The 27,952-nt window shown below is 31.7% G+C and overlaps 2 protein-coding genes across 2 annotated transcripts in view; one reads left to right on the top strand and one right to left on the bottom strand.

The window, feature by feature from the left end:
* LOC136970830 (protein kinase C eta type-like) overlaps window positions 1-27,952 on the top strand; it is a 204,144-nt gene that overhangs the window by 15,035 nt on the left and 161,157 nt on the right. The window lies entirely within an intron of this gene.
* LOC136970833 (uncharacterized) overlaps window positions 23,902-27,952 on the bottom strand; it is a 158,578-nt gene continuing 154,527 nt past the window's right edge. The window contains exon 6 of the mRNA XM_067265301.1: window positions 23,902-24,130. Within this exon, the coding sequence (XP_067121402.1) occupies window positions 23,902-24,130 (229 nt within the window). The remainder of the gene's footprint in view (window positions 24,131-27,952) is intronic.

Raw genomic sequence — 27,952 nt, 5'->3', positions numbered from 1 at the left:
AAAAAATTGTAAATGCTAGTAACGAGTAAAGTAGTAGTTAAATTTTATCCTACTTGTAATATGACACACGACCCTCTTTATCTCTCCACTTCCTTGACGCTTAATCACCAAAATTTAACAGCATCAATCTTCCTGATACATAAACCTTGCAAAATTTCAGAAATTTTATACAGAAAGCACAGAAGTTATTAAACTCCGAACAGGGTGAACAAAATCGTGCTTCACACACACTCACTAACATCCATCCATATATACAGAAAACCCAAAATTTTTTCATTTTTCGACGTTTCAAGTTCCCAATAATGAGTCCAATAATGTAAAAATCTTGAGGATTATTTTTTGACCGAAAGTCCTCCAGCTCTATTATTTATAACAGAGCAGGGAAAACTAAAAATAGAACGAGCAATTATTTATCGTAACATCGTCATTCCGGGTTCTAATTTTTAATCGTATTTTAAATATAGTGAAAACTGCTTAGGCGACCACCTGCATCTGACGGGCACCTGTCAAAACGGGCAAAAATTTCTGGCACGCAATAGTTTATCTATAGAGTCTATGTATAAGTTACCTGTATTAAACGACCACCTCTGTAACGTGACCGCGGGCAGCGATTTTTGGTCCGAAACAACATACAACAACTGTAATAAACGACCACTTCCGCGAATATATACAGTCTAAAGTATTGTTCGAACCCATTTCGGGCACTTCTCCCACCCTTGAAATTAGTTAAGTTGCAGATGTTAATGGATTAGTCCAGTGCCATGGTGATATCGTGCAAGGAACATGCTTAGTCGATTTGAACTGGTAACGAGCACTGCCGAAGAGAGATCGTCGGTTAAATTTAAATCCATGGCGCATGCGTTTCAAGGACATTAAACAATCGCGGAATGTAATGAAGTCGTATTATGAGGAAAAAAAATAAAATAGTTTTATTATTAACTAATAATTTTCCTTGTTGTACTTAAGTAAATATTAAAAAATTAAAAAATACAGTATTTTTCAAGTTAAAATAAGATTAAACTAACCAAAACCAAAACGATTGAGAGATACCACAGGCTTTTATATCGACGATAATACACGTAACAAACGAAGAGAAACAACTTGAATAAATTATCTCAAAAAAAGAAAATGTGCACTATAATCGAGAAAACGCAAGTACTGTATTAAACTTTAAAATATTGATATTAAATCTGTCATAAAATCTCGATGACTCCTGTAAATCGAGTTATCCGATAACAAAAAATACTATACAAATATAGCTCTATCGTTGAAAAAATCGCTTATAAATGCTAACCTCGAGTTTTGTTTAGTAGAAATGGCTAAAAAGTGCGCAAAATACGGTATTACAGCACTACCTGTATTCGACGACCACCTGTCTAAAAGATTGCTTTTTGGAGAAACCGTCGGTGGTCGCCATAGACAGGTTTCACTGTATTTCATTTAAAATATATTCTCTCCACCTCAAATTAAAAGTAAATTGCCTTTGTTCATTATACATTCCTTTAACGATAGTGTCGCGCTGGCAATAGGGTCTAACACCTTTCAGGGAAATTCTTGAATTGAAATAACATAACTTCCAGTTTTTATTGGAGGTTGGGTATACTGAATCGGAGCCTCCCATCTTTAAAGTTTCTACGTCTGGTTTCTTTATACATTTCATAAAAAAAGAACATGAATGTAAATACGAAGATGTAAGAAAATGTTACGAGCATTCTGTTACTTTGAAAGATAATGTATTTTCTATAAAATTGGTTTCTTTTATTGAGATTTTACATCCAAATATAATATAATTTTATATCTAAGTGAATTTGTAGCTTAAAAGCTTTGATTTGATTAAAAAAAACCGTTGCTTTTACTAACACATTTTTGAAGGGAGCCATCCAAGTGCAATATGTTTTAACACAAGGTGAAATCACAAATAATAAGAATTTCTAACTTCTCTGTTAATTCGGAAAAATTTAACTTTTCTCTTTAATGGCAACGAAACAGAAATGTACATTTAAAACAATGATAAGACTTTGTAAAAAATTTTTTAAAAGCTCATTTTAATACGCGAATTAAAGTTCATATAGTTAATCACATGATTTCACATTAAATGTAATTTTGTAACAATAAATTACAATTCTTTACAATAAACTGCATTTAACAATATTCTATTGCGATTGCGAAGCAAAAATGGTGGGCTGCCTAAAGAAGTTTCTTTTGCGAATGTGGAGATATAAAGAGCAAAAGAAAGACTACATTTTTTCATATATTACATTTATAATTGAGATTTATTTAATATTAATTAGGATATAATCGAATTTCTTTACAGGGGAGATGATGATGCTGAACCAAGTGGACAGCAAGTTGCAGATTGTCCTACAAAGGTAAGATATTTCCGTTTTTCTTGGAAAATCAGCGTTATTTATGACGCGTTCTTTATACAATCCTTCATTTAAAGAAGTTTATAATTAAAAGATTCTGCGATTTCAGAACTGCGAATTGGAAAATAATCTGGCGCTTTCTCAAATTCGACTGGATTCATCAAAATATGATGAACACACTCTTTGTAACAATTACAAGTTTGAAGAAATAGGAAAGGGGAGTTACGGTACAGTTTATTTGGCTCGGTGTAAAAATTCAAATGATAAAGTGGCTTTAAAAACCGTCAAGAGAAAGCGCTATTGTCTCGCACAGGTATGCATTAAGCTTTATTTTCGATTGTAATACGGCGTCAAAAAACAGAACACGTATATTACATTATTCTTGACTTCAAAAATCATCAATTCACACATCATGTATGTTATTACACGTTTATGAAAATTATTTAATTATTGATGATGCATCAAACGATGTTCTATAAACATTAATTTAATATCTACAGAATATTCTTTATTAAGTGTATATTAAGAAAATGTCTTTATTTACAGAGTCGTAAGATAGAAAGAGAAAAATCAGCATGGACGTCCGCATCAAGTCATCCCCATATTGTGACGTTAATAAGTTTTTTCAAAATAAAAACACAGTAAATTTTAATATTTTTCATTTGAGTTATTGGCAACACTTTATGCTTCTACAGACTAATAATTCTTTTCTTCAGTTACTGTTTTGTCTCCGAGTATGTGGACGGACAGGACTTGACAACTTACATACGCCGCATAAAATTTCTGGACGAAGATGAAGCCAAAATACATGCTGCTCAAGTGGCTTCGGCCATCACGTTTATTCATAACAAAGGTGATTTTCAAAATCTATTTATTTATTCATTTCTTTACAAATGCAAATTGTATGACGAATTTATTTTTGTCTTCGACAGGAATAATTCATAGGGATATTAGCTCCAACAACATCATGATAGATATGAAGAAAGGAGCACAGTTAATCGATTTCGGTCAGAGCACAGTAAGTAATGTATAATGTAATATCCTATGTTTCGTAGAGGTACACATTTCATATAACATCGTCGTTTCTTTCCGTCAGTACGAACATAATCCCAAAAACTATTGCGGGACTTTGTTCTATGTTTGTCCAGAAATTCTTGAGGAAAAACCGTACGGTAAGGTGATCTATTCGAATTTAATCGAATCATTTCGTTTAACTCTTGTAATTAATACGTATTACTTACAGATGCTTATTGCGATTGGTGGTCATTTGGAATCGTGTTATACGAGATGTTAATTGGAAAAACTCCAGTGGAAATTTATTTGAAAAAATTTAACCACATTGACAATATGGAGCGGACGTCCCTTATCGAGATAGCGAAAAGTAAGCCATCGTTATTTTTGATTTGTTAACAATAAAGAGAAACGATGTGATTAATATAAGCGTGTCTTTTCAGAGGCTCAAAATGTTCAGTTGCAGTATCCAATGCGACTGTCGATGAATGCCGTAGACATGATCGAGGATCTACTACAAAAGGTAAGATTATAATATCTACTGTAGTCATGACACATTCCATTTGCATAATTATTTCTCATTACATTTCGAAGTATTAAATGTCGGTATTTATGTTGTTTAATATAAGAATTTCATTATAAGAAACGCGTTCATTTTATAACATTTCGACACATTTTTTGACTAATTAAACGCCGCGCGACAAAGGGGGGGGGTGGAATAATCACGCGACTAGAGAAAAGTTAATTAAGTTTGTTTAATCAGCACTGTTGAATACTTAATTTCTATGTTTGTGATAACAAATTTTAATCAGTAATCAGAAGCTGAATAACTTGCTTTAATACGAGTTGACTTTGAAAGTTTACAGATAAAAATATAATTAAAACAATATCAACTGTTGTGATTAATTTTTATGATTTCTTATTTTTTCAGGATCCGAACAAACGTCTGCAAGAAGGAGACATCAGAATCCACAGATTTTTTAATGATGTCCCTTGGCCCGAATCAGTTCACAATTGATTGATTCACTAAATATATACATTTTTAAAAAATGTTTTTAAAAATATAATTTATTATATGATTTTGTTAATTATAAGTAATTAAAGTTTAATTGTATTTTTAAATGATTTCAACTATTTGTTTTGAATTAAACTTAATTGCGCTCAATGGTTTTTGGTAGTTTGTGTGTTGAATATTGTACGATAAGCATTCTTATTGTGTGGTGGATATTAAAAATAATGACGTAGGATTTGTATGGCGAATTGTCTGAACAAGCGCCGGGAAAAACAAGGTAAAGAACATAAAAATAGTTAAATGCTGTATTAAAAGATATATAAAAAAAGTTGTTCAATCCATTTGCATCAACGCTGGAATTTTCTTCCTGGGCCCATAACCCTTTGTTACGTTATTATCGCATGCTTGGATATCTATATTCGCAATTAATCTAATCGTTTCACAACATAACAACTTTATTTTCAACTATAAAGGTTTCACCAGCTCTACATGGAAGGTAACAAGCACATCTCGTGGTTCAATGGTACAAAATCGCCCTCTGGCGGAGATGTGCCCGCCGCCCTCCTATAGCCAAATTATAGCCACGACAATTATTACTTTTTTGAATAAGAAAATTTTTTAACATAGAGCGGTAAAAATTTTCCGCGGACCGGCGGTTGAGAAACGCTGATCTAAAAACAGTTAATTGGTTTGCTTTTCTATCAACCATTCTACCATTGCCAGGCTCTTTTAAAAATGTAATCTTTCCAAAAAGTCGGGACTTTTTTGAAACGCCGCGGGACGCGGGACAAATTGTTAAAAATCGGAATTGTTCCGCCAAAAGCGGGACGTCTGGTCGCCTTATCTCTGGGTGATCGTATACCACCCTTGTTGAATACCATTACTTTTGTTTTAGAAACATTTATAATTAGTCCATAGTCAAAACAAAATTTCTCCAGAATTGCAATTTTATTTTAATTTTTGCTGATACCCCACAAATGTGGAGTATCATCAAAAATTACTGTCGTCAGCATACATTAACAAGGAAGTAAATAGTTTACCGATTACAGGAACCAAAGATATTGGTCGAGAATTTTTGGGATAATATACATCGCCTCTTTTATATATTGGAATAACCAAAGATTCGATCCATTTTTCCAGAAAAGTAATATCTCTTTTAATAGCGTTAAAAGCTTCCAATATTGTAAGAAGAAAGTTTTCTGAAAAACACATTAAATATTCTGTTCTAATAAAATCGATTCCAGGTGAAGTACCAGATTTAAAACGGTTAATAGTTCGTTTTGATTTCCCCAGAGTAAAATCTGTAAAACATTTTTTTTTTATTGGAAACACTTTATACAGATCCAATGACAATTGTTCACCATTAATGTATAAAGAATGTTCTTTGGAGATTTTTTCTCGTGATCGAACACTCGCTATCATACCATATATTTGTTATTTTTTTGAATTGAAGATTAGCATTGAAATTTCGCATTTTTTTTATGGGATTAAAACAAAAAATTCAATTCGATTTAATCATTTTTTTTAAAGAAATTGTAGCAAATATTGTTTGTGGCGAGTTTCGTGGAATTTTTATTTTACTAACTTGTAAAAATAGGTCAATTTTAGTCGGGGACCAGTTGTGAGTCACACGCCTGTGATCGAAGGGTGACTCATTACTATTGTAAAGATTGAACACTTGTAAAGCTATAACAAAGAAGTTATCTACATATATGAAAAACAAATAGCTGATTTATATTCCTTACATTACACTGAACATTAAAGCAACGAACATTTTATCCTAGGCATATATCATTTTTTCATAACTCGGAGACATATCTTACATCTATAAAAATATGCATTTTTTAAAACTTAACGACAGGTTACAAAATAACTTATAACATTCGTTACATAAATTTAGGTTTTCTGAGTATCTTATACACTTCTGAATAAAATGCTACTGTAATTTCGATCGTAAACATATACAGTACTAAGTCGGGATACGTTAATTTTAATTCTCGTTTCTTCGAGTCATTACGTGATAATATTGTCGATTTTTTTAAGACGTAAAATAGTTTTCTTCGTTAAAGTTGACATCGAGTCGAGTAAATCATTCATAGTCTTGTCTATATGCCATCTCTCTCATCCAACAGAAATTGATTTTTATTGGTTTTAATGTTGTGAGTAGTTAAACACATAAATACATTACCTACAACTTGTCCGTTAGCATTAATTAAATATTGAACATTGTAGGAATGCGCAACTTTATTACTTGAAGAATGTGCAAATAAAATAGTATTTTTTCTCCTTTATATGAAAGTGTTCTCGGTGAAGTCATTTCGTACGAAAAACCACACTGATCTGTATTGAATATAAAGTTACGCGAATAAGATGGCAATAAATCGTTTACTGTTGTTTGAAATTGAGCAGCTTTTATTAAAATATCCTTTTCGTTTAATATTTCAATTTTATTTACAAGTTTTGTAGTTTTTCGAGATACTAATCTGTATTCTTTTTTGCATTTAGCAACCCAGGAATCACTAGTTGTAAATTTAATTGAACTATTTAGCTCAACAAATTTCTGTAATTCCCATATTTTTAATTGACTACCTTTAACAATTTTATAGCTGTTTTGTATGATGTCACAACTTGGTGAATTTAAAGACACTTTGCAAAATTCATCGATATTTATTACATAAGCTTTACAGAAACGCGTTTCGGGCTTTCGCCCCTCGTCAAACCGGTAAATACTCGAAGCAAAGATAAAAGCAGTCTAAGATACACCCCCTTCCCTTACATCCGTGGTTTCTTCGAACAGATAAATAAAAGTTTTGATAAAATGAATATAAAACTGGCACCAACCTATAAAAACCTACAAAAAAGAATCCAGCAAACTAAACCTAGCGCAAATAATCAATCAGACAAATACAACACTACTGACGTCGTTTACAAAATACCTTGCACGTGTGACTCACCAAAAGTATACATTGGTGAAGCAAAAAGAAGATTGGAAACAAGACTAAAAGAACACATCGCGGACCTAAAATACAATAGATTAATCTCTGTTTTCTACCATCATTGCACAACGCATGACTGCAACATAGCTAAAACCGATGTTAAAATAGTTCACAGGGGAAAAAATTGGTACAGAAGAAAATTTAAAGAAAGCTACGAAATAACGATCGACAAAAATAATATTAACAAGAACCTTAGCATCGAAATCCATAAAAGCTGGTTACAACTACTGAAATAACAAATCTTAATAAAATCTTAAAAAGTATATTTATACAATTGTAGGCGTGGCTGTGTGAAGCATTCTGGGTGTAAGACTTTGTGCGGCAGGTGACGAACAGATGTCCTTCAGGAGTGCATATACTTTTCGTTTTGTATGGATCGATCTGTAAAATCGGATCAGTCCTTGTCACGTGATACAGATAGCTTCTGTCATGGCAGAAAGTATACAAGTAGTATCGAATATGGCGGCAAACATTTGTTAGTTAATAATAGTCTCTCCTTGTTAGTTAACATATACTGAGTTTTAAAAATATTATACGTAGAATATCTTTGAAACTCTGTATATTTTAACTAACAAAAATCAATTAATTAAATTAAAATAATCCATTTTGTCTTTCGATATTAAAACTGTAGTTAGTACTAAACGACACACGCTGTTACGAATTATCGTTTATTTGACAAAATTGTTTGTGCTCATTTATACGAATTTTTAAATCGTATTACTCTGTGAATAAAATTGTTTTCCACAAAATAAAATTTAAATAACAATTTCACAAAATTAAAAAATAAAACTTGCAGAAAAGATGAAAGTGCACGCCATACATTCTTGCTGTACAACCTCGCAAAATCGTCTCTAAATACTTATTTTTTCATCTCAGTTTATCGGATATTTTAATAATGATGTTTTTACTTGCCATTTATAAGTTTAAAAAAGTTTCCTTGTCAACAGTTAAACGTGTTTCTTCGTTATTTACTGTAAGCTTAACTTCAACCATGGAAGCCGCCATCTTTAATCTCTTTTAACCGATCCAAACGATCCTACCCTCCACTCGAATTAGTTTGGTCGCGATTCAGTTGATCCTATATGGCGTTTGTATACGCAAATAGAGATTGATCGGATCGCAGTAGTTCCTTTGTATACACGATTCGAACGATCGAAGTGATCTTGGATTAGCTTGATTTCAAAAGTATATGCACTCTAGATGCAGCACATGCTCATCACGTAACAGACTGACGAGGGGCGAAAGCCCGAAACGCGTTTCTGTAAAGCTTATGTAATAAATATCGATGAATTTTGCCAAGTGTTTTTAAATTCACCAAGTTGTAACATCATACAAAACAAGAAATAGAAGACACAGTTTCAACAAAACTAATAAATTTTATAGCTGCCTCGAGCTTCGTCAAACATTTGTTTAGCGTGTCCTTTAATAATTTTTAATGTTTCAATTTATGTTTTCTACATTTAAATTGTTTTCCCCATTTATATAAATCATGAAAATGACTTCTTTAGCCATTTTTCCACTGTAATATGCGTAATTTTCGTTTTGAATGTTTCTTATGTAAGTTAAGAATTTCGTCTTTTCGTTTTGTTGAAATTATATTCTTATCAGCTTTTTCATCATCATTTGAATATCCTGATTCACAGTTGATGTCTGCCTTATCAACTTCTTTTTCTTGAAGCAGGCAAGTGTTTTTTTTTCAGCTGAAATATCTTTAATCAAATTCTTATCTTTCATCCGACAAAACTGTTCGTCATCTCTACTTACATAATTATTTAAAATATCGCTAAATGCATTTAAACTGCTTTTATAATTATTTTTATTTAATCGAGCTAATTTAACAGCAGGGGCGACGAGGAAAAAATAGTCGAGTTAAAGATGTAATTATCGTTCGAGGTACATGTTTTGTTTATTTATTTTTAATGTTCGTTTGAATAAAATTACTATAAATCATATTACTATTTTCACTATGAAATGAGTGTAACGTATAAATAAGATACGTATGTTACATGTTTTAATGAATGTAACAGATAAAGTTTGTCTGAAAAGTGCAAGTATAAAATCAAATACTTGCTTTCACTGGACATATTGACAAGTGTTTTGTTTTCTGCTTTTTACAACAGAATGGCTGTTTCTAAAGCCAAAATTTTGAATGCTGCTATAGTCCATGCAGTGAAAGAGTAGACACAAAGTCAACTTGAGCTAGAAGGGTCGACTGAAAGGGATGGAAGATGTGTGGAAGTTGTTACGTGGATCTGATCTCTTTTCGTTGTTTTTTACTCGACCAAACAATCCCTTTAAATGATTGGGCTGTAAATAAGGTTTTGGCGGGACAGTCCCGATTTTTAACAATTTGTCCCGCGTCCCGAGGTGTTTTAAGAAAAGTCCCGACTTTTTGGAAGGATTAAATTTTTGTCAATTATGTGTCATAAACATACGTCTTATGTTTAACATCTAAGCCCCTCCTCAGTGTAATCCTACAAAATCAAAAAACACACTTAGCTATTTCATAAATTTAACGCGTGTAGATCATCTTTACAGACATAAAAGAAAAAAAAATGTTCATACCAAAGAAGGTAGAGCAGCGTTTTTCAAATTTTTTCGATACACCTATATGATACTTCTGGTTATGTTTTTTTTAAAAACATGAGTATGTATCGGATGATCTTAAAAAGTTTTCATAAACATGACGATAAAATCCATAGCGGTACATCTTTTTAAAACAGTGATACAGTAACTGTAATATTCTTACAAGCTATAAACAATTAAGAAAATTATACAACTCCTGGGATACATACCAACATTGGTATTTTCCGAACAGAATAATAATACAATTCAGTGAAAGAAATTTTTATGTGGTGTATTTTTTAAAAACGTTTCGGAATAACTGTAATTACAGTAACAGTTTTACAGGTTTTTTACATACGATAAGGAAATTATTTCACAAATTATAAAGGATAATGCATACATTATATTTTCTTTTCTATTATCTACAGTATTACATTTGTAAACAGAGTATGACACTTACATTATAGGTTACTTTTTTTCTGTCACGCCCTCTATCATACTGTTTTAAATGGGGGTACCGCTATGGATTTTATCGTCATATTTATGAAAACTTTTTAAGATCATTCGATACATACTCATGTTTTTTTTTAAAAAAAAAAACATAACCAGAAGTATCATATAGGAATATCGAAAAAATTTGAAAGGCGCTGCTGAAATTTCATACCTTTTTTGGTATGAAATTTTTTTAAGTCTGTAAAGATGATCTACACGCGTTAAATTTGTGAAATAACTGTTTTTTTAATTTTGTAGCATTACACTGAGGTGGGGCTTAGATGTTAAATAAGCCCAAAATGCTTATATGAATATCAATAAAAGAAGTACCTAACCTGATAGCTGTGAGAAAGTGTACCGAAATTAATTGTCTATTCGGATTAAAGAGGCATACATTTACATAACCAATATAACATTTCTACTATATTAAAATAAATGAATAGTTTCATGATTGATATTTGTAGCATCATTGGTTATCAGACTTACAAGTTAGACTATGGCTTGAACATGGGACATAAAATAGATGGGAATTTAAATTTAAAATTCTTTTTGTAAACCTATATTTTTGTCGCGCATATTAGAGTTGTTATCATAGCCTTCACTTGTTAACTTATTTATGTCTAAATTTAATTTTTTTAGTAAATCAATAAGAATTAATTAATGACTTGAAACCGTGTCGCTCTTGATTCTTGTTGACTATGAACACAATATAGTGCTTACGACGATCACTTGGCTTTTCTTCTCCCTGTTATTTAGTTGAACTAAATAACAGGGAGAAGAAAAGCCAAGTGATCGTCGTAAGCACTATATTGAACTAAATAACAGAGAGAAGAAAAGCCAAGTGATCGTCGTAAGCACTATATTGTGTTCATAGTCAACAAATCAATAAGAAATAATGTCAATCCAGCCACTGTAGTGACTATAGTTTGATAGAATGCTACAGTTTTCATGTTTTTCAAACCTTTTATATTCCGAATTAAAATGAACGAATCGAACTACTGTATCTGACTATTTGATCAGTATGTGATAGATCCGGAGTATAATATAAAATAATTGAAAAATATTTGTTTTGTTGACTCAAATTAATAATATTACTTTAATATTTAATGCCAATAAAACGAGTATTTCATTTTGAATTTTATCTTCGAATAGGAATCGCAATAGGAAAACATTTTTAGTCATAATCAACAACAACACGATTCGCGTGTTGCTATTGATGCGTGTTGTTGCGATATAAAAGAATCAAACTTTTTTAATATGTCAGTGCAGTTTAGAAAATTGTGATTGTTGCGATCGTAGAGTTTTGTACTTTTACCATGAAGAGCTAGATTTTGTTTTGCCTAAAAACAGCACTATAAAAATTATTTTCTATAAATTTAATGGAAGATACTATACTATACAACTACTATAAAACTGTACTATAAAATTGTACTATAGTTTTACTATACTATAAAAATTATTTTATAGTACAGCACAATTATAGTACAATTTTATAGTACAGTTTTATAGTAGGCTATCTTCTATTAAATTTATAAAAATCGATAAAGAAATCAACTAATTAAAAGCGTTAAATTTTTCTGGAATTTAAGATTCGATAAAGATCGTTTTGTATTGTGGCTGTACGCCATATTAGATATATATTCTGTTCCTTGTAGAAATTTCCTTCCCAACCCTTCTGGTGACTAATCCCTTTAGAACAAAAGAAAGGAATGGGACCCTGAGGGCTGTATGTGCGAATAACAGGCATTCTTTGTTGGGACATTACAATGATATCGAACATTTTCATTAGGTCATGTTAAAACAAGAACTTAATAGGAAAGATGTGCAAAAATCATTCGATTCGATTATTAGATTAAAATTATAGATTTTGTAATGTTTTAATAGAATCTTTTATATTTTTTATCCCAAGTATCTATCTTGTGCATTGCTAATCAATGCAATTAATTTTAAATTATTCTGTGTTTTATTCATATAGTGACTGCCCAAAAAATAAATTATATAGATATGGATAGGTGGGTTTGCAGATAATCATTATGATGCTTTAAAAGGGGCGGGGTGTTTACAAAAATGTTAGATAATGCTAGAGTCTTTGGTAACATAATGATTCCTTTCTGTTTCTGGAGAGTTAAATAGAAAATTACGCAGTTTATGTCACTTCTTTGTACCTAAGTAATAAAATATGTAATGTTCAATACGTTATGATTTTGTTCAATGTAGAAATTCTTTAACTCCAAAAAATATAGTTTTGCATGGTTGTTTTTAGTTTATTTAAATGATTTAAATGTTTATGATGGCTACCAAAATTTGTTTTACAAAAATTAGTTTAAAACAATTTATATTTTCATTCTAGAATAATTTTTAAAAGTTTTGATAAATAAATTGAGCGTATATAAATTTTCTTAAATTTAATAAATTTCGATTAATTAATTACAATTTATTAGATGTTTATCTATAAAATATAATTGGTATTTTAATTTATATAGTGAAGTTTAATAAAAACTGTAATGATAAATTTATCCTAGAAAGAAAAAACTGAATAAATACTTTTTTAAAAGACAATTTAGTAGTTTGTAGTAGTTCCTCACTGAAAAAATGCAGTTACAGATAAAAAAAAGACGGTTAAACCCTAGAAGTTGTTTAATTTTTTAAGAAAAAAATTGTCTTTAAAATATATTAAAAACCCGCACCATAAATAAATACATATATTTGTTACTTATACACGAATAAATCGTTGGTGCACAAGAATAGTGACACAACTCAAAAAAATAGTTCTTCCAGAACAGCCACTTAAAAGTTTCTTGTTTCCTGTAAGGCTTCGTTATGATCTTGGATTTTTTAAATTTTCAAATCTATTCTAAATGTTAGTGTTCGTTCTTTCACATAAAAATATGGGGAGTTTGCTATACATTTCTATCAATAAAGTTAAAATTGGCAATTTTTGAGTTGTGTCACTATTCTTGTGCACCAACGAAATATTTCTTATCAACCATATATTATTAAAAATGCATTTATAAAAAAAAATGCAGAACTGGGAATGGTTATTTGTGGTTTAGCCTAGTGACAAGTAAATTCGTGTTTCGACTTAAGTCGTTTCTTGGTACGCTAAATTCCTCTTTGAACACGATGTAAGATGACGGGCCAACTCTCCCCCGGGGAGTCGCTCTCTCTCTTGATTTACGATTGGGGACGTGTCGAGTTGGTCCAGGAAATGCGACAATTAAAAAGTCGGTAAAACTAACACGAACCATCTTAAAATTAGACGACGCTTTAAGTAATTTCTAATTCTCGGATATTTAGTTTACACCGTTTAATATTAACAAAAAAATTAATTATAGAACATTTAACAAGTTTTCACTTATTTTCAGACTTAAATTTTTATTAATACTATTTTTAGCATTAAGAATTTCAAAACTTTCTTTAAATTTTCTATTAGGCCTTTATGTATTTTTTCATTATGTAAAATTTCAACGTTTAACTTGTCAATGTTACAGTCATTTAGTACACAGTGATCATGAAAAACAGAATTTATTCTATTATGTTTAAAATCTGCAATATGCTCTTTTAATCGTACATTCAATTTCCGTTTTGTCTCACCTATGTGAACATTAGTATTGCTGCATGTGCATGGAATTCTATAAACAACGCTTTTTGTTTCACCTTTTTCATGTTTAATTATTCTTGTTAGTTGTTTTGTCTTAATCTAGACTGTAACTTTTCATAATTTGGTGCTAGTTTTACGTTTATGTTTTTAAAATTCTTTTTGAATCTTTTCATATAGATTTCTTATATAGGAAAATTTAATATATCTCATGTTATCATTTGTTTTTATTCATTCGTATTTTTTATCGTTAAGCATTTTTCCCCGGGTATTAATTATTCTGTTGGGGTAGCAATTTAACATAAATTTCTTTTTTAGTTCGCTTATATATTTATTTATTTCAATGGATTTACTGGTTCTATGTTTTAATTTTAATGTATTCCATGTTGAAGTTGTTATTTTTAATATACATAGGTATGTTAGAAGTATAGTAAATTGTTTTATTTATAGAACATTGTTTTCTAAAAAGCGTGAAGGTTATGCTAGTATTGGTTCGTTTAATTGTTATATTAAAGTAATTAATGCTGTTATCGGTACTATGACTATTACTTCAACTAAATAAAGATGAAATATAGCCAAGTGTGCAAATGGTAACACATCCTTTTTATTCGGTTGGAACGCTTTTTTATTACATAACGCGTTTCGGGCCGATGCCCCTCTTCAGCCAACTAAACATTAAAAAGTGAGAGATGACTATATACAAATATTTAAAATAAATATCGTGACAGTATACATAATTAGTTTTTTAGAGGTTGTTACCTTCTAAATCCTGGTAAGAGCTTGTATACCGTTAAAAGCTGGTCCGTACCTCATTCGGTAGTTTAGACGGATGTAATAGTCCAAGGGTACGAATCTTGATAAAAATTCCATAAAAAAGGAAGGTTTAGTATCAGTCTGTAGCCTATAAAAAAAAAAAAAAAAAAAAAAAAAAAAAAAAAAGGAACATTCCCCTGCTAATGCTCGACCAGACATATGCAAATTAAAAATAGATCGTGCTCCGCAGTTGAGGTGGAGGAGTACGAGCTCAGTGTTAGACAACACACCGGAAGACGAATCTCAGGTATGGTTTCACGAATATGATTTGTGAAAGAATAACCCCGTATACCTCTACAGACTGATACTAAACCTTCCTTTTTTATGGAATTTTTATCAAGATTCGTACCCTTGGACTATTACATCCGTCTAAACTACCGAATGAGGTACGGACCAGCTTTTAACGGTATACAAGCTCTTACCAGGATTTAGAAGGTAACAACCTCTAAAAAACTAATTATGTATACTGTCACGATATTTATTTTAAATATTTGTATATAGTCATCTCTCACTTTTTAATGTTTAGTTGGCTGAAGAGGGGCATCGGCCCGAAACGCGTTATGTAATAAAAAAGCGTTCCAACCGAATAAAAAGGATGAAAAATTCGCCCAGTGTTTAAGTTTACGTCACTACATTGTGTCTTCGAAAGAAAAGAAAAGAAACGAAAATATGCTAGTATTGTTTCGTTTAATTGTTAGATTAAAGTAATTAATGCTGTTATCGGTACTATGACTATTACTTCAACTAAATAAAGATGAAATATAGCCAAGTGTGCAAATGGTAACACATCTTGTGTTAATGAATCAAAGCAATTAAGTTTAATTCGAAATGATTAGTTGAAATCATTTCAAGATACAATTCAAGTTTAATTAATTATAATTAACAAAATCATATAATAAATTATATTTTGAAAAACAATTTCTTTTGAATATATACGTTAATATATATTGAATCAGTCAAGTGTGAACTGATTCGGGCCAAGGGACATCATGAAAAAATCTATGTATTCTGATGTGTCCTTCTTGCAAACGTTTGTTCGGATCCTGAAAAAACAAGAAATCATAAAAATTAATCACGACAGTTGATACTATTTCAATCATATTTTAATCTGTAAAGTTTTGAAGTCAACTCGTATTACAGTAAGTTATTTAGCTTATAATTACTAATTAAAATTTGATTATCACAAACATTGAAATTAAGTATTCAACAGTGTTGATTAAACAAACTGAATTAGTTATTCAAATATTCACCTAATTATTCATAAAATGTGCTGAAATGTTATTAACTGAAAACTTTTTTTATTAACACAATAAATTTATGAAATTCACGTATAAAACAATATAAATACTAACGTTTAATACTTCGAAAAGTAATAAAAAATAATTACGCAAATGCAAATGCAACGTGTCATATAACTACAGTAAATATTATAATCTTACCTTTTGCAGTAGATCCTCGATCATGTCTACGACATTCATGGACAGTCGCATAGGATATTGCAACGGAACATTTTGAATCGCTGAAAAGACACGCTTACATTAATCACATCGTTTCTCTTTATTGTTAACAAATCAAAAATAACAACGGCTTAATTTTCGCTATCTCGATAAAGGAAGACAGATCCGTATAGTCAATGTTGTTAATTTTTTTCAAATAAATAGCCATTGGAGTTTGTCCAATTAACATCTGATATAATACGATTGCAAATGCCCACCAATCGCAATAAGCATCTGTAAGTAATCCGTATTAATTACAAGAGTTAAACGAAATGATTCGATTAAATTCGAATAGATCACCTTACCGTACAGCAGGGGTCCCCAACCTTCTTGTACCTAAGAGCATATTTTAGAATACCGGTCGGACGGCGGGCACCATTTATTGTTTCAAAGTGAATTTAGAATTTGACATAGTTAATAATACATACATATAATATACAAAAAAACATTTAATTCCAAAAATGTAATTTAACATACACAAGAATATTAACAATAATTTTTATAAAACAAGTAATTACTAAACAATGCATACAAAATCTACAAAGTATAAATGTTCTTTATAAAAAAATATAAATCTTAAAGTTAATGTGATTTTTGGCATTGCATTTCATTGGTCATTGCTTCGTAATTAGAAGAGAATGATGTTGTTCCTGCTCGTAAGCAATCGTCAAGCATCTGTAAGTCGTGATCTGTACTTTGTTTTCGACAATGAACATTATAAAATCAATGATTCACACAAGTATGTAGAACCGAAAAACTATTTTATTTTATATGCTGCTTTTTGCAAGAATGGAAATTTGTTTTTTTTTCAACTATATTCCAGAACTTCTCATCTGATACAATGGATTTTAGGATAATGTCGTTCTGAAAATCCAAAATTTTTATCTCTACCCCTCCAGCCTACCCCCTCTGGAGAGACTCGGGATCCAATCCGATCGGGTCGAAAAATCTCCAGGAATTTTTCGGGATGGTTCAAGCGGATATGTCGGGCTCCGTCTTTCATCACCTGATATAGATATATTCATTTATTATAAAGGAGACAAACATAAATGTATTTGAAAAAAGCATAATTTGAAAAACATAATAAAACAAATATTTGTTCTATTTGAGTCTGTAATTAATCAAAAACGACAAAACACCATTTTAAAGTAATTTTTATTCAAATAATATATTTATAAATAATATGTAGCCAAAAATGTAGCCACGTCAAATTTATGTAACCCAAAAAGTAGCAAATGCGCCAAATGATATTTTTTACGCCAAACTAAAAAAAGGGTAGCCAAATTTGGCGCAAAGTGGCCAAATATGGCAACGCCAGATGACCATAGAACAGCAACCATAGAAACAAACTGATTCATTTAATTTTAGGTATGGGAAATTTGGTTGGCGAAGATTTGGCGCGAGGGGAAAAAGAGATCGGTCGCGTTTCGCTTTGTGCTTTTATCTGTGTTGGATGCCATTTCTACTTTTGTGCGGTTAATCATTAAAAATGAGAAAACTTTTACATATCATTTTACTGAAAACTGAAATAATTTTATTTTTATCGTGGTCGCACACCGACGGGCACACATAAAACGATCGGCGGGCGACTATGGTGCCCGCGGGCATTGGTTGGAAATACCTGCCTTAGTACATATTTACCAAAATTATTTCTTAATTATCTTCAAAATATAATTTTATATCTGAGTGAATTTGTAGCTTAAGAGCTTTGATTTGATTAAAAAACGGTTGCTATTACTAGCAATAAGATTGGCCCCTCATCCTCCGTATCACTCATTAACAACGGATGAATTCATTTCTTCACGGCTATGATGCTTATTTGCGCTTCCTGAACAGACAGCCGAACTACTTCTGCAGATATAAACTTCTACAGAGAACCCAGAGAGAATGTTCTATAAACACTAATTAATAATATTTACATAATATTCTTAATGAAGTGTAAATTAAGATAATTTTTTTATTTACAGAGGCGCGAGATAAAGACAGAAAAATCAGCATGGATGTCCGTATCGCGTCATCCACATATTGTGACGTTAATTAGTTTCAAAATGAGTACGAGGTAAATTTTAACTTTTTTCATTTGAGTTATTGGTAATACTTTATGCTTCTACAGACTAATAATTGTTTTCTTCAGGTTCTGTTTCGTCTCCGACAATGTAAACCAGGGGTCCCCAACCATATGCCCGCGGGCACCATAGCGCCCGCCGATCGTTTTATGTGTGCCCGTCGGTGTGCGACCACGATAAAAATAAAATTATTTCATTTTTCAGTGAAATGCTATGTAAAAGTTTCTCATTTTTAATGATTAACCGCACAAAAGTAGAAATGGCATCCAACACAGATAAAAGCACAAAGCGAAACGCGACCGATCTCTTTTTCCCCTCGCGCCAAATCTTCGCCAACCAAATTTCCCATACCTAAAATAAAATGAATCAGTCCGTTTCTATGGTTGCTGTTCTATGGTCATCTGGCGTTGCCATATTTGGCCACTTTGCGCCAAATTTGGCTACCCTTTTTTTAGTTTGGCGTAAAAAATATCATTTGGCGCATTTGCTACTTTTTGGGTTACATAAATTTGACGTGGCTACATTTTTGGCTACATATTATTTATAAATATATTATTTGAATAAAAATCACTTTAAAATGGTGTTTTGTTGTTTTTGATTAATTACAGACTCAAATAGAACAAATATTTGTTTTATTATGTTTTTCAAATTATGCTTTTTTCAAATACATTTATGTTTGTCTCCTTTATAATAAATGAATATATCTATATCAGGTGATGAAAGACGGAGCCCGACATATCCGCTTGAACCATCCCGAAAAATTCCTGGAGATTTTTCGACCCGATCGGATTGGATTCCGAGTCTCTCCAGAGGGGGTAGGCTGGAGGGGTAGAGATAAAAATTTTGGATCTTCAGAACGACATTATCCTAAAATCCATTGTATCAGATGAGAAGTTCTGGAATATAGTTGAAAGTGTGGATACCGAGGAAGGACGACGAGGTCAGACCTCTGTCTAACTTCTGCAACAAGTCGGAGTGACTTGCCCACGTGTCAGGGATGGCTTATTTGCCGGTAGGGATCCCGTAGGGACGAGACTTTATCCGGTCGAGTGTAGGGGGGAAGGTGGAGTCGTGGTAAGGCGATAAGCGAATATTCGAGCAAAACAAGACACCATTTAACAGGATAACAACGATTTAATGGAAAAACAAAATATACGTTACAAATTCTGACATTAAAAGGGTGACATATATAAAGTTATATATATCCCTATCACGCGAAGGGAGAGAGAGAGTTTACATAAGTGGGTTCCATACCTCTTAGACCAGTGGTGGGCAAACTTTTTTAATGGGGGGCCACAAAGTTTAAGAAATTCTAGAGGAGGGCCAGAATTATAGAAAAATGCATTTTGTGTTAAAGCTTTTAATGCATAATATTATAAAAACATTACAGTTAGAATCTACTTTATACTTCTCGACCGTCAAAACGTAATTATAGCGGGCCATATACTATCCTTGTCGATGGACCCTCGGCGGGCCGGATTAAATACTTTCGCGGGCCGGAGTTGGCCCGCGGGCCGTACTTTGCCCATCACTGTCTTAGACAATCAGTATTCCAATATTCTGTCGGTCACAAGGATCGGTAATTCTTTTGAAGGGAAGGATCGGTAACTCTTGAGACACAACGTAAAATTAGGCACAAAGGACAACAATGGACGAGATCGCGACTCGATCTAAATCGATGAGTGACTCCCCAGAGGAAGGAAGGAAGCATCTTATATAGCTTTTTGCTTGGGAATTTGGTCACGTGCATGTGCTTAGGCCATAGGTGTTCCCGGGATTGGAAACAATACGGCGAATTCGGGCGCTAACTATAAACTATAGTTGCAAGATGAGCTGTACTCAGCGTAAGAACAATGGATAGTTGACAGTTATACGGCCGGAAACGCATATTTTCTCGTCCAGGACCGTTTTTAGGCAGGATGTTTATATTAAGAAAATTTTCGCTTCGATATAGGGAACAATTTTATTATTATTCGTATTATATTCGGATTATATCCGGATATAAGAAAGAGGTAATTATTAATTCGGATATAATTTATTAAAACTTTCGATCAAGGTGGGTTTCCAGATCTCACAAAAGAAACAAATTTCCATTCTTGAAAAAAGCAGCATATAAAATAAAATAGTTTTTCGGTTCCACATACTTGTGTGAATCATTGAGTTTATAATGTTCATTGTCGAAAACAAAGTACAGATCACGACTTACAGATGAACACCTTTACGATTGCTTACGAGCAGGAACAACATCATTCTCTTCTAATTACGAAGCAATGACCAATGAAATGCAATGCCAAAAATCACATTAACTTTAAGATTTATATTTTTTTTTTTATAAAGAACATTTATACTTTGTAGATTTTGTATGCATTGTTTAGTAATTACTTGTTTTATAAAAATTATTGTTAATATTCTTGTGTATGTTAAATTACATTTTTGGAATTAAATGTTTTTTGTATATTATATGTATGTATTATTAACTATGTCAAATTCTAAATTCACCTTGAAAAAATAAATGGTGCCCGCCGTCCGACCGGTATTATAAAATGTGCTCTTAGGTACAAACAGGTTGGGGACTCCTGTACTAAGGTATACAAAATGGCGGCGCTTCGATTAGGTTCGTTTCGTTTCCGTTAGATTAACTATATTTTTAGTAGATGTATCTTTTTTTTAGTTTGTTCAATCACTACCGCGAATCAATAACTAGTGACGTTTAGCACATGGCGGCCTGCTGGCAGCTTTTCTCCGGGAGGAGTCCGTCGGGTGTACGTTTCGCCATATTGTATACCTAGGTTCACATTAACCATAACGTTTGACGATACAATAGCCACAATTATTATTATAAAAATTTTTGTTAGGCTCAAAATCGACGAAAATTCAACGCGTAGCGACATGCAATGGATAAAAATTTCAACATCAGATACGTTATTATACTTTTTCGTACCTAATCGGTTATCCAAAAAATAATTTATCCGAACAACCCAGTTTCCAATTGATTCGCATACACGACGCTCTACTGTATTATTAAAGCTAACCTACGAATGGCAGCTTTCCAGCACAATAGCGACACATGTACAGAAGACACCGTTTTCCGGCCCCTGTAAAGTTGGCTATCCAGAGGGAAACATGCCATTTAGGAACCAATTTTACCAAATTGAAAAAAATCGAAAAAACCACTTTTTTCAATTCAAATGAATAATATTTTTCAATAATAATAGGGCTTACATAAAGCCAATTTTTATAATAGAAAAGACGTTTAAGGAGTAATTCGGACTCTGTCCACAACCTTACATTTTCAAGATGAAGAAACAATGAACAAAAAACTTCATTTCAAAATAAAACACTAATTTGGTAAGAAAGTTTTCCCACTTACATTAAATTTATAACGTAAGAAATGTTGGATAATATTATGCAAAGTTTGCAAATAAACTGGAAATTGAAGTATATACTGTATTTATTTTTAACTTCCATTGTTTTAAACTGAAACAGTCTTATTTACAAAACGATTTTAAAACTTTTTTATCATCATTTCTTATCCATTTCTATCACTTAAAGTTATCAACTTTCTCTTTAATGTTAAATTTTTTTGCTTTTGGTTTACATGCCATCAATTATAGACTCAATTATAGAGTTTTGATGTTATAGAATTAGACATTGGGATAATCAGATTTTTTTAAACTTTCTGATGCAACGAGAAAATAATAGCCAATGTATTTGCGAAGGATGTTTTTATTATTGCGTACATTAGTAAAATCGTTATAAAAAGTTTTAATTGGCATTAATTTGAGATTTTGTTATTTTGGAGAACATTTTGAATAAAATTCATTCGTTTAATGCAACTTTATTTTTATAAACATAAAATTAAGCTGTAGAACTGAAATAAAACCATGGGATAATTCCCCCGAACTTTGACAAATAGATCTAGAAAACGAAATACTGATAACGCGAAAAGCTCAAAGCTGTAAATAATGTAAATAATCGTATGTCAGCAGCTAGCATTTTGACGTAATGAATAGTCTTTTTTAAAGACAATTAATTCCATTAATATTTGTCAATATGAAGACAGTTGCTACTACTGTATTTAATTTATTAACAATTGAATAACACGTGTACTTATTGTATTTTTTATATATCTTTTAATACAGCATTTGACTATTTTTTGTTCTTTACCTGTCTTTCACTCGCGCTTGTTCAGACAATTCGCCATATAAATCCTACGTCATTATTTTTAATATCCACCACACAATACGAATGCTTATCGACAATATTCAACACACAAACTACCAAAAACCATTGAGCGCAATTAAGTTTAATTCGAAACAATTAGTTGAAATCATTTAAAAATACAATTAAACTTTAATTACTTATAATTAACAAAATCATATAATAAATTATATTTTAAAAAACATTTTTTTAAATGTATATATATAGTGAATAAATCAATTGTGAACTGATTCGGGCCAAGGGACACCATGAAAAAATCTGTGAACTCTGATGTCTCCTTCTTTCAGACGTTTCTTTGGATCCTGAAAAGACAAGAAATCATAAAAATTAATCATAACAGTTGATACTGTTTTAATTATATTTTTATCTGTAAACATTCAAAGCCAACTCGTATTACAGCAAGTTATTCAGCTTCTGATTACTAATTAAAATTTGATTATCACAAACATTGAAATTAAGTATTCAACTGTGTTGATTAAACAAACTGAAGTAGTTATTCAAATATTCACCAAAACATTCAGAAAATGTGTCGAAATGTTATAAAATGAACGCGTTTCTTATAATGAAATTCTCATATTAAACAACATAAATACCAACATTTAATACTTCGAAATGTAATGAGAAATAATTATGCAAATGAAATGTGTCATAACTACAGTAGATATTATAATCTTACTTTTTGTAGTAAATCCTCGATCATGTCTACGGCATTCATCGACAGTCGCATACGATACGGCAACGGAACCTTTTGAACGTCTGAAAAGACACGCTTACATTACTCACATCGTTTCTCTTTATTGTTAACAAATCAAAAATAACGATGGCTTACTTTTCGCTATCTTGATAAGGGACGTGTGGTCCATATTGTCAATGTTCTTAAATTTTTTCAAATAAATAGCCATTGGAGTTTTTCCAATTAACATCTGGTATAACACGATTCCAAATGCCCACCAATCGCAATAAGCATCTGTAAGTAATACGTATTAATTACAAAAGTTAAACGAAATGATTCGATTAAATTCAAATAGATCACCTTACCGTACGGTTTTTCCTCAAGAATTTCTGGACAAAGATAGAACAAAGTCCCGCAATAGTTTTTGGGATTATGTTCGTACTGACAGAAAGAAACGACGATGTTATATGAAACGTGTACCTCTACGAAACTTAGGATATTACATTATACATTACTTACTGTGCACTGACCGAAATCGATTAACTGTGCTCCTTTCGTCCTATCTATCATGATGTTGTTGGAGCTAATGTCCCTATGAATTATTCCTGTCGAAGACAAAAATAAATTTGTCATACAATTTGCATTTGTGAAGAAATGAATAAATAAATAGATTTAGAAAATCACCTTTGTTATGAATAAACGTGATGGCCGAAGCCACTTGAGCAGCAAGTATTTTGGCTTCTGCTACCTCCAGAAATTTTTTGCGGCGTATGTAAGTTGTCAAGTCCTGTCCGTCCACATACTCGGAGACAAAACAGTAACTGAAAAAAATAATTACTAGTCTATAGAAGCATAAAGTGTTGCCAATAACTCAAATGAAAAATATTAAAATTTACTGTGTTTTCAATTTAAAAACACTTTTTAACGTCACAATATGGGGATGACTTGATGCGGACGTCCATGCTGATTTTTCTCTCTCTATCTTACGCCTCTGTAAATAAAAAAAATTATCTTAATTTACACTTAATTAAGAATATTCTGTAGATATTTTTAATTAATGTATATAGAACATCGCTTAGTGCATCATCAATAATTAAATAAATTTTGATAAACGTGTAATAACATAAATGATGTGTGAATTAATGATTTTTGAAGTCAGGAATAATTTAATATACGTGTTCTGTTTTTTGACGTCGGATTACAATGGAAAATAAAGCTTAATGCATACCTGTGCGAGACAATAGCACTTTATCTTGACGGTTTTTATAGCCACTTTATCATTTGAATTTTTACACCGAGCTAAATAAACTGTACCGAAACTCCCCTTTCCTATTTTTTTAAACTTGTAATTGTTATTAAGAGTGTGTTCATCATATTTTGCTGAACCCAGTCGAAATTGAGGACGTGCCAGATTATTTTCCAATTCGCAGTTCTGAAATCGCAAAATCAAATTATAAACTTCTTTAATTGAAGGATTGTATAAAAAAACGAGTCATAAATAACGCTGATTTTCCAAGAGAAACGGAAATATCTTACCTTTGTAGGACAATCTGTAACTTGCTGTCCACTTGGTTCAGCATCATCATCTCCCCTGTAAAGAAATTCGATTATATCGTATTTAATATTACATAAATCTCAATTATAAATGTAATTAATGAGAAAATTTATTCTTTCTTTTGCTCTTTATAACTCCACATTCGCAAAAGAAACTTCTTTAGGCAGCGCACCATTTTTGCTTCGCAATCGCAATAGAATATTGTTAAATGCAGTTAATTGTAAAGAATTGTTGTAAATTATTGTTACGAAATTACATTTAATATGAAATCACGTGATTAATTATATGAACTTTAATTCGCGTATTAAAATGAGCTTTTAGAAAATTTTTTACAAATTCTTATCATTGTTTTAAATGTACATTTCTGTTTTTTTGCCATTAAAGCGAAAAGTTTAATCCTTCCGAATTAACAGAGAAGTTAGAAATTCTTATTATTTGTGATTTCAGCTTGTGTTAAAACATATTGCACTTGGATGGTTCCACTGAAAAATGTGTTTAGGTTCTCTGTAGAAACCTATATCTGCAGAAGTAGTTCGGCTGTCTGTTCAAGAAGCGCAAATAAGCATCATAGCCATGAAGAAATGAATTCATCCGTTGTTAATGAGTGATACGGAGGATGAGGGGCCGATCTTATTGTTTGTAAAAGCAACGGTTTTTTTTAATCAATTCAAAGCTTTTAAGCTACAAATTTATTTAGATATAAAATTATATTATATTTGGATGTAAAATCTCAATAAAAGGAACCAATTTTATAGAAAATACATTATCTTTCAAAGTAACAGAATGCTAGTAACATTTCCTTACATCTTCGTATTTACATTCATGTTCTTTTTTCATGAAATGTATAAAGAAACGAGACGTAGAAACTTTAAAGATGGGAGGTTCCGATTCAGTATACCCAACCTCCAATAAAAACTGGAAGTTATGTTATTTCAATTCAAGAATTTCCCTGAAAGGTGTTAGACCCTAATACTAGCGCGACACTATCGTTAAAGGAAAGTATAATGAACAGGGGCAGTTCACTTCTAATTTGAGGTAGAGAGAGTATATTTTACATGAAATACAGTGAAACCTGTCTATAACGATCAGCGACGGTTCCTGTCTAAAAAACCCTTTTTTAGACAGATGGTCGTCGAATACAGGTAGTGCTGTAATACCGTATTTTGCGCACTTTTTAGCCATTTTTACTAAACAAAACTCGAAGTGAGCATTTATAAGCGAGTTTTTCAACGATAGAGCTATATTGGTATAGTATTTTTTTTTATCGGATAACTTGATTTACAGGAGTCGTCGAAATTTTATGACAGATTTAATATCAATATTTTAAGGATTAACACAGTACTTGCATTTTCTCGATTATAGTGCACATTTTCTTTTTCTGAGATAATTCATTCAAGTTGTTTTTATTCGTTTGCTCCGCAGTTACGTGTATTACATCATCGATATAAAAGCGCGTGGTATCGCTCTATCGTTTTGGTTTTGGTTAGTTTTATCTTATTTTAACTTCAAAAATACTGTATTTTTTAATTTTTAATATTTTCTTAAGTACAACAAGGAAAATTATTAATTAATAATAAAACTATTTTATTATTTTTTTTCATAATACGACTTCATTACATTCAGCGATTGTGCGATGTCCATTGAGACGCATGCGCCATGGATTTAAATTTAACCGACGATCTCTCTTCGGCAGTGCTCGTTACCAGTTCAAATCGACTAAGCATGTTCCTTGCACGATATCACCATGGCACTGGACTAATCCATTAACATCTGCAACTTAACTAATTTCAAGGGTGGGAGAAGTGCCCGAAATGGGTTCGAACAATACTTTAGACCGTATATATTCGCGGAAGTGGTCGTTTATTACAGTTGTTGTATGTTGTTTCGGACCAAAAATCGCTGCCCGCGGTCACGTTACAGAGGTGGTCGTTTAATACAGGTAACTTATACATAGACTCTATAGATAAACTATTGCGTGCCAAAAATTTTTGCCCGTTTTGACAGGTGCCCGTCGAATGCAGGTAATCGCCTAAGCAGTTTTCACTGTATATTTAAAATACGATTAAAAATTACAATCCGGAATGACGATGTTACGATAAATAATTCTCGTTCTACTTTTAGTTTTCCCAGCTCTGTTATAAATAATAGAGCGGGGGAACTTTCGGTCAAAAAATAACCCCCAAGATTTTTATATTATTGGACTCATTATTGGCAACTGGAAACGTCGAGAAATGAAAAAATTTGAAATTTTTTTTATGTATGGATGGATGTTAGTGAGTGTGTGTGAAGCACGATTTTGTTCACCCTGTTCGGAGTTTAATAACTTCTGTGCTTTCTGTATAAAATTTCTGAAATTTTGCAAAGGTTTATGTATCAGGAAGATTGATGCTGTTAAATTTTGGTGATTGAACGTCAAGGAAGTGGAGAGAGAAAGAGGGTCGTGTGTCATATTACGAGTAGAGTAAAATTTAACTACGACTTTACTCGTTACTAGCATTTACAATTTTTTTAAAAAAAACCCATGCCCACCCTCGAAATTAAGTTTATTGCCATTTTATAATACTTAAAATATAAAAGGATTTCAATAAAATATAACAGTGGCGTTATCAAATGTTACTGGAAAAGTTAAGCAATTAATTGCTGGATTTTTAAAGTATTTTTCGCTGATGTTAAAAACGTGTTTATCAAAAAACTCGCGGATCTTATTGTCATCTTTTATAACTGCTAATAATAACGTCTCTAATAAAAATTAATGCAAAAATGCGAAATTTTAATATTTTGACAAATATCGAATCTATAAACTGGTTTAAAGAATCGATTTTTATACTCGGGGGCCCGCGTATCCACTGCCACAACAAGATTTCACAATCAGATCAAATGCCCAAATGACAATCAATTCGGCGAAATGGCCATCTTGCTTCCCACGACCAAATAGTGGGCTTTTTTCAAGTTCCGACAGCCGTACACGAAGTCTTCGACTGTATCACACTGGCATGTCTGGCATCAGAAGACTTCCAAAGAGCAGACAAAAAAATATAGCAGCGAGTTGCTTAACTTTCTCGGCAACATTTGGTGGCATTATCTGTTA

This window comes from Centruroides vittatus, unplaced genomic scaffold, assembly GCF_030686945.1.
Source record: "Centruroides vittatus isolate TY-2023 unplaced genomic scaffold, ASM3068694v2 contig_2206, whole genome shotgun sequence".
NCBI lineage: Eukaryota > Metazoa > Arthropoda > Arachnida > Scorpiones > Buthidae > Centruroides > Centruroides vittatus.
Note: the sequence above shows the minus strand (reverse complement) of the source record. Positions and strands in the feature narration are given on the sequence as shown.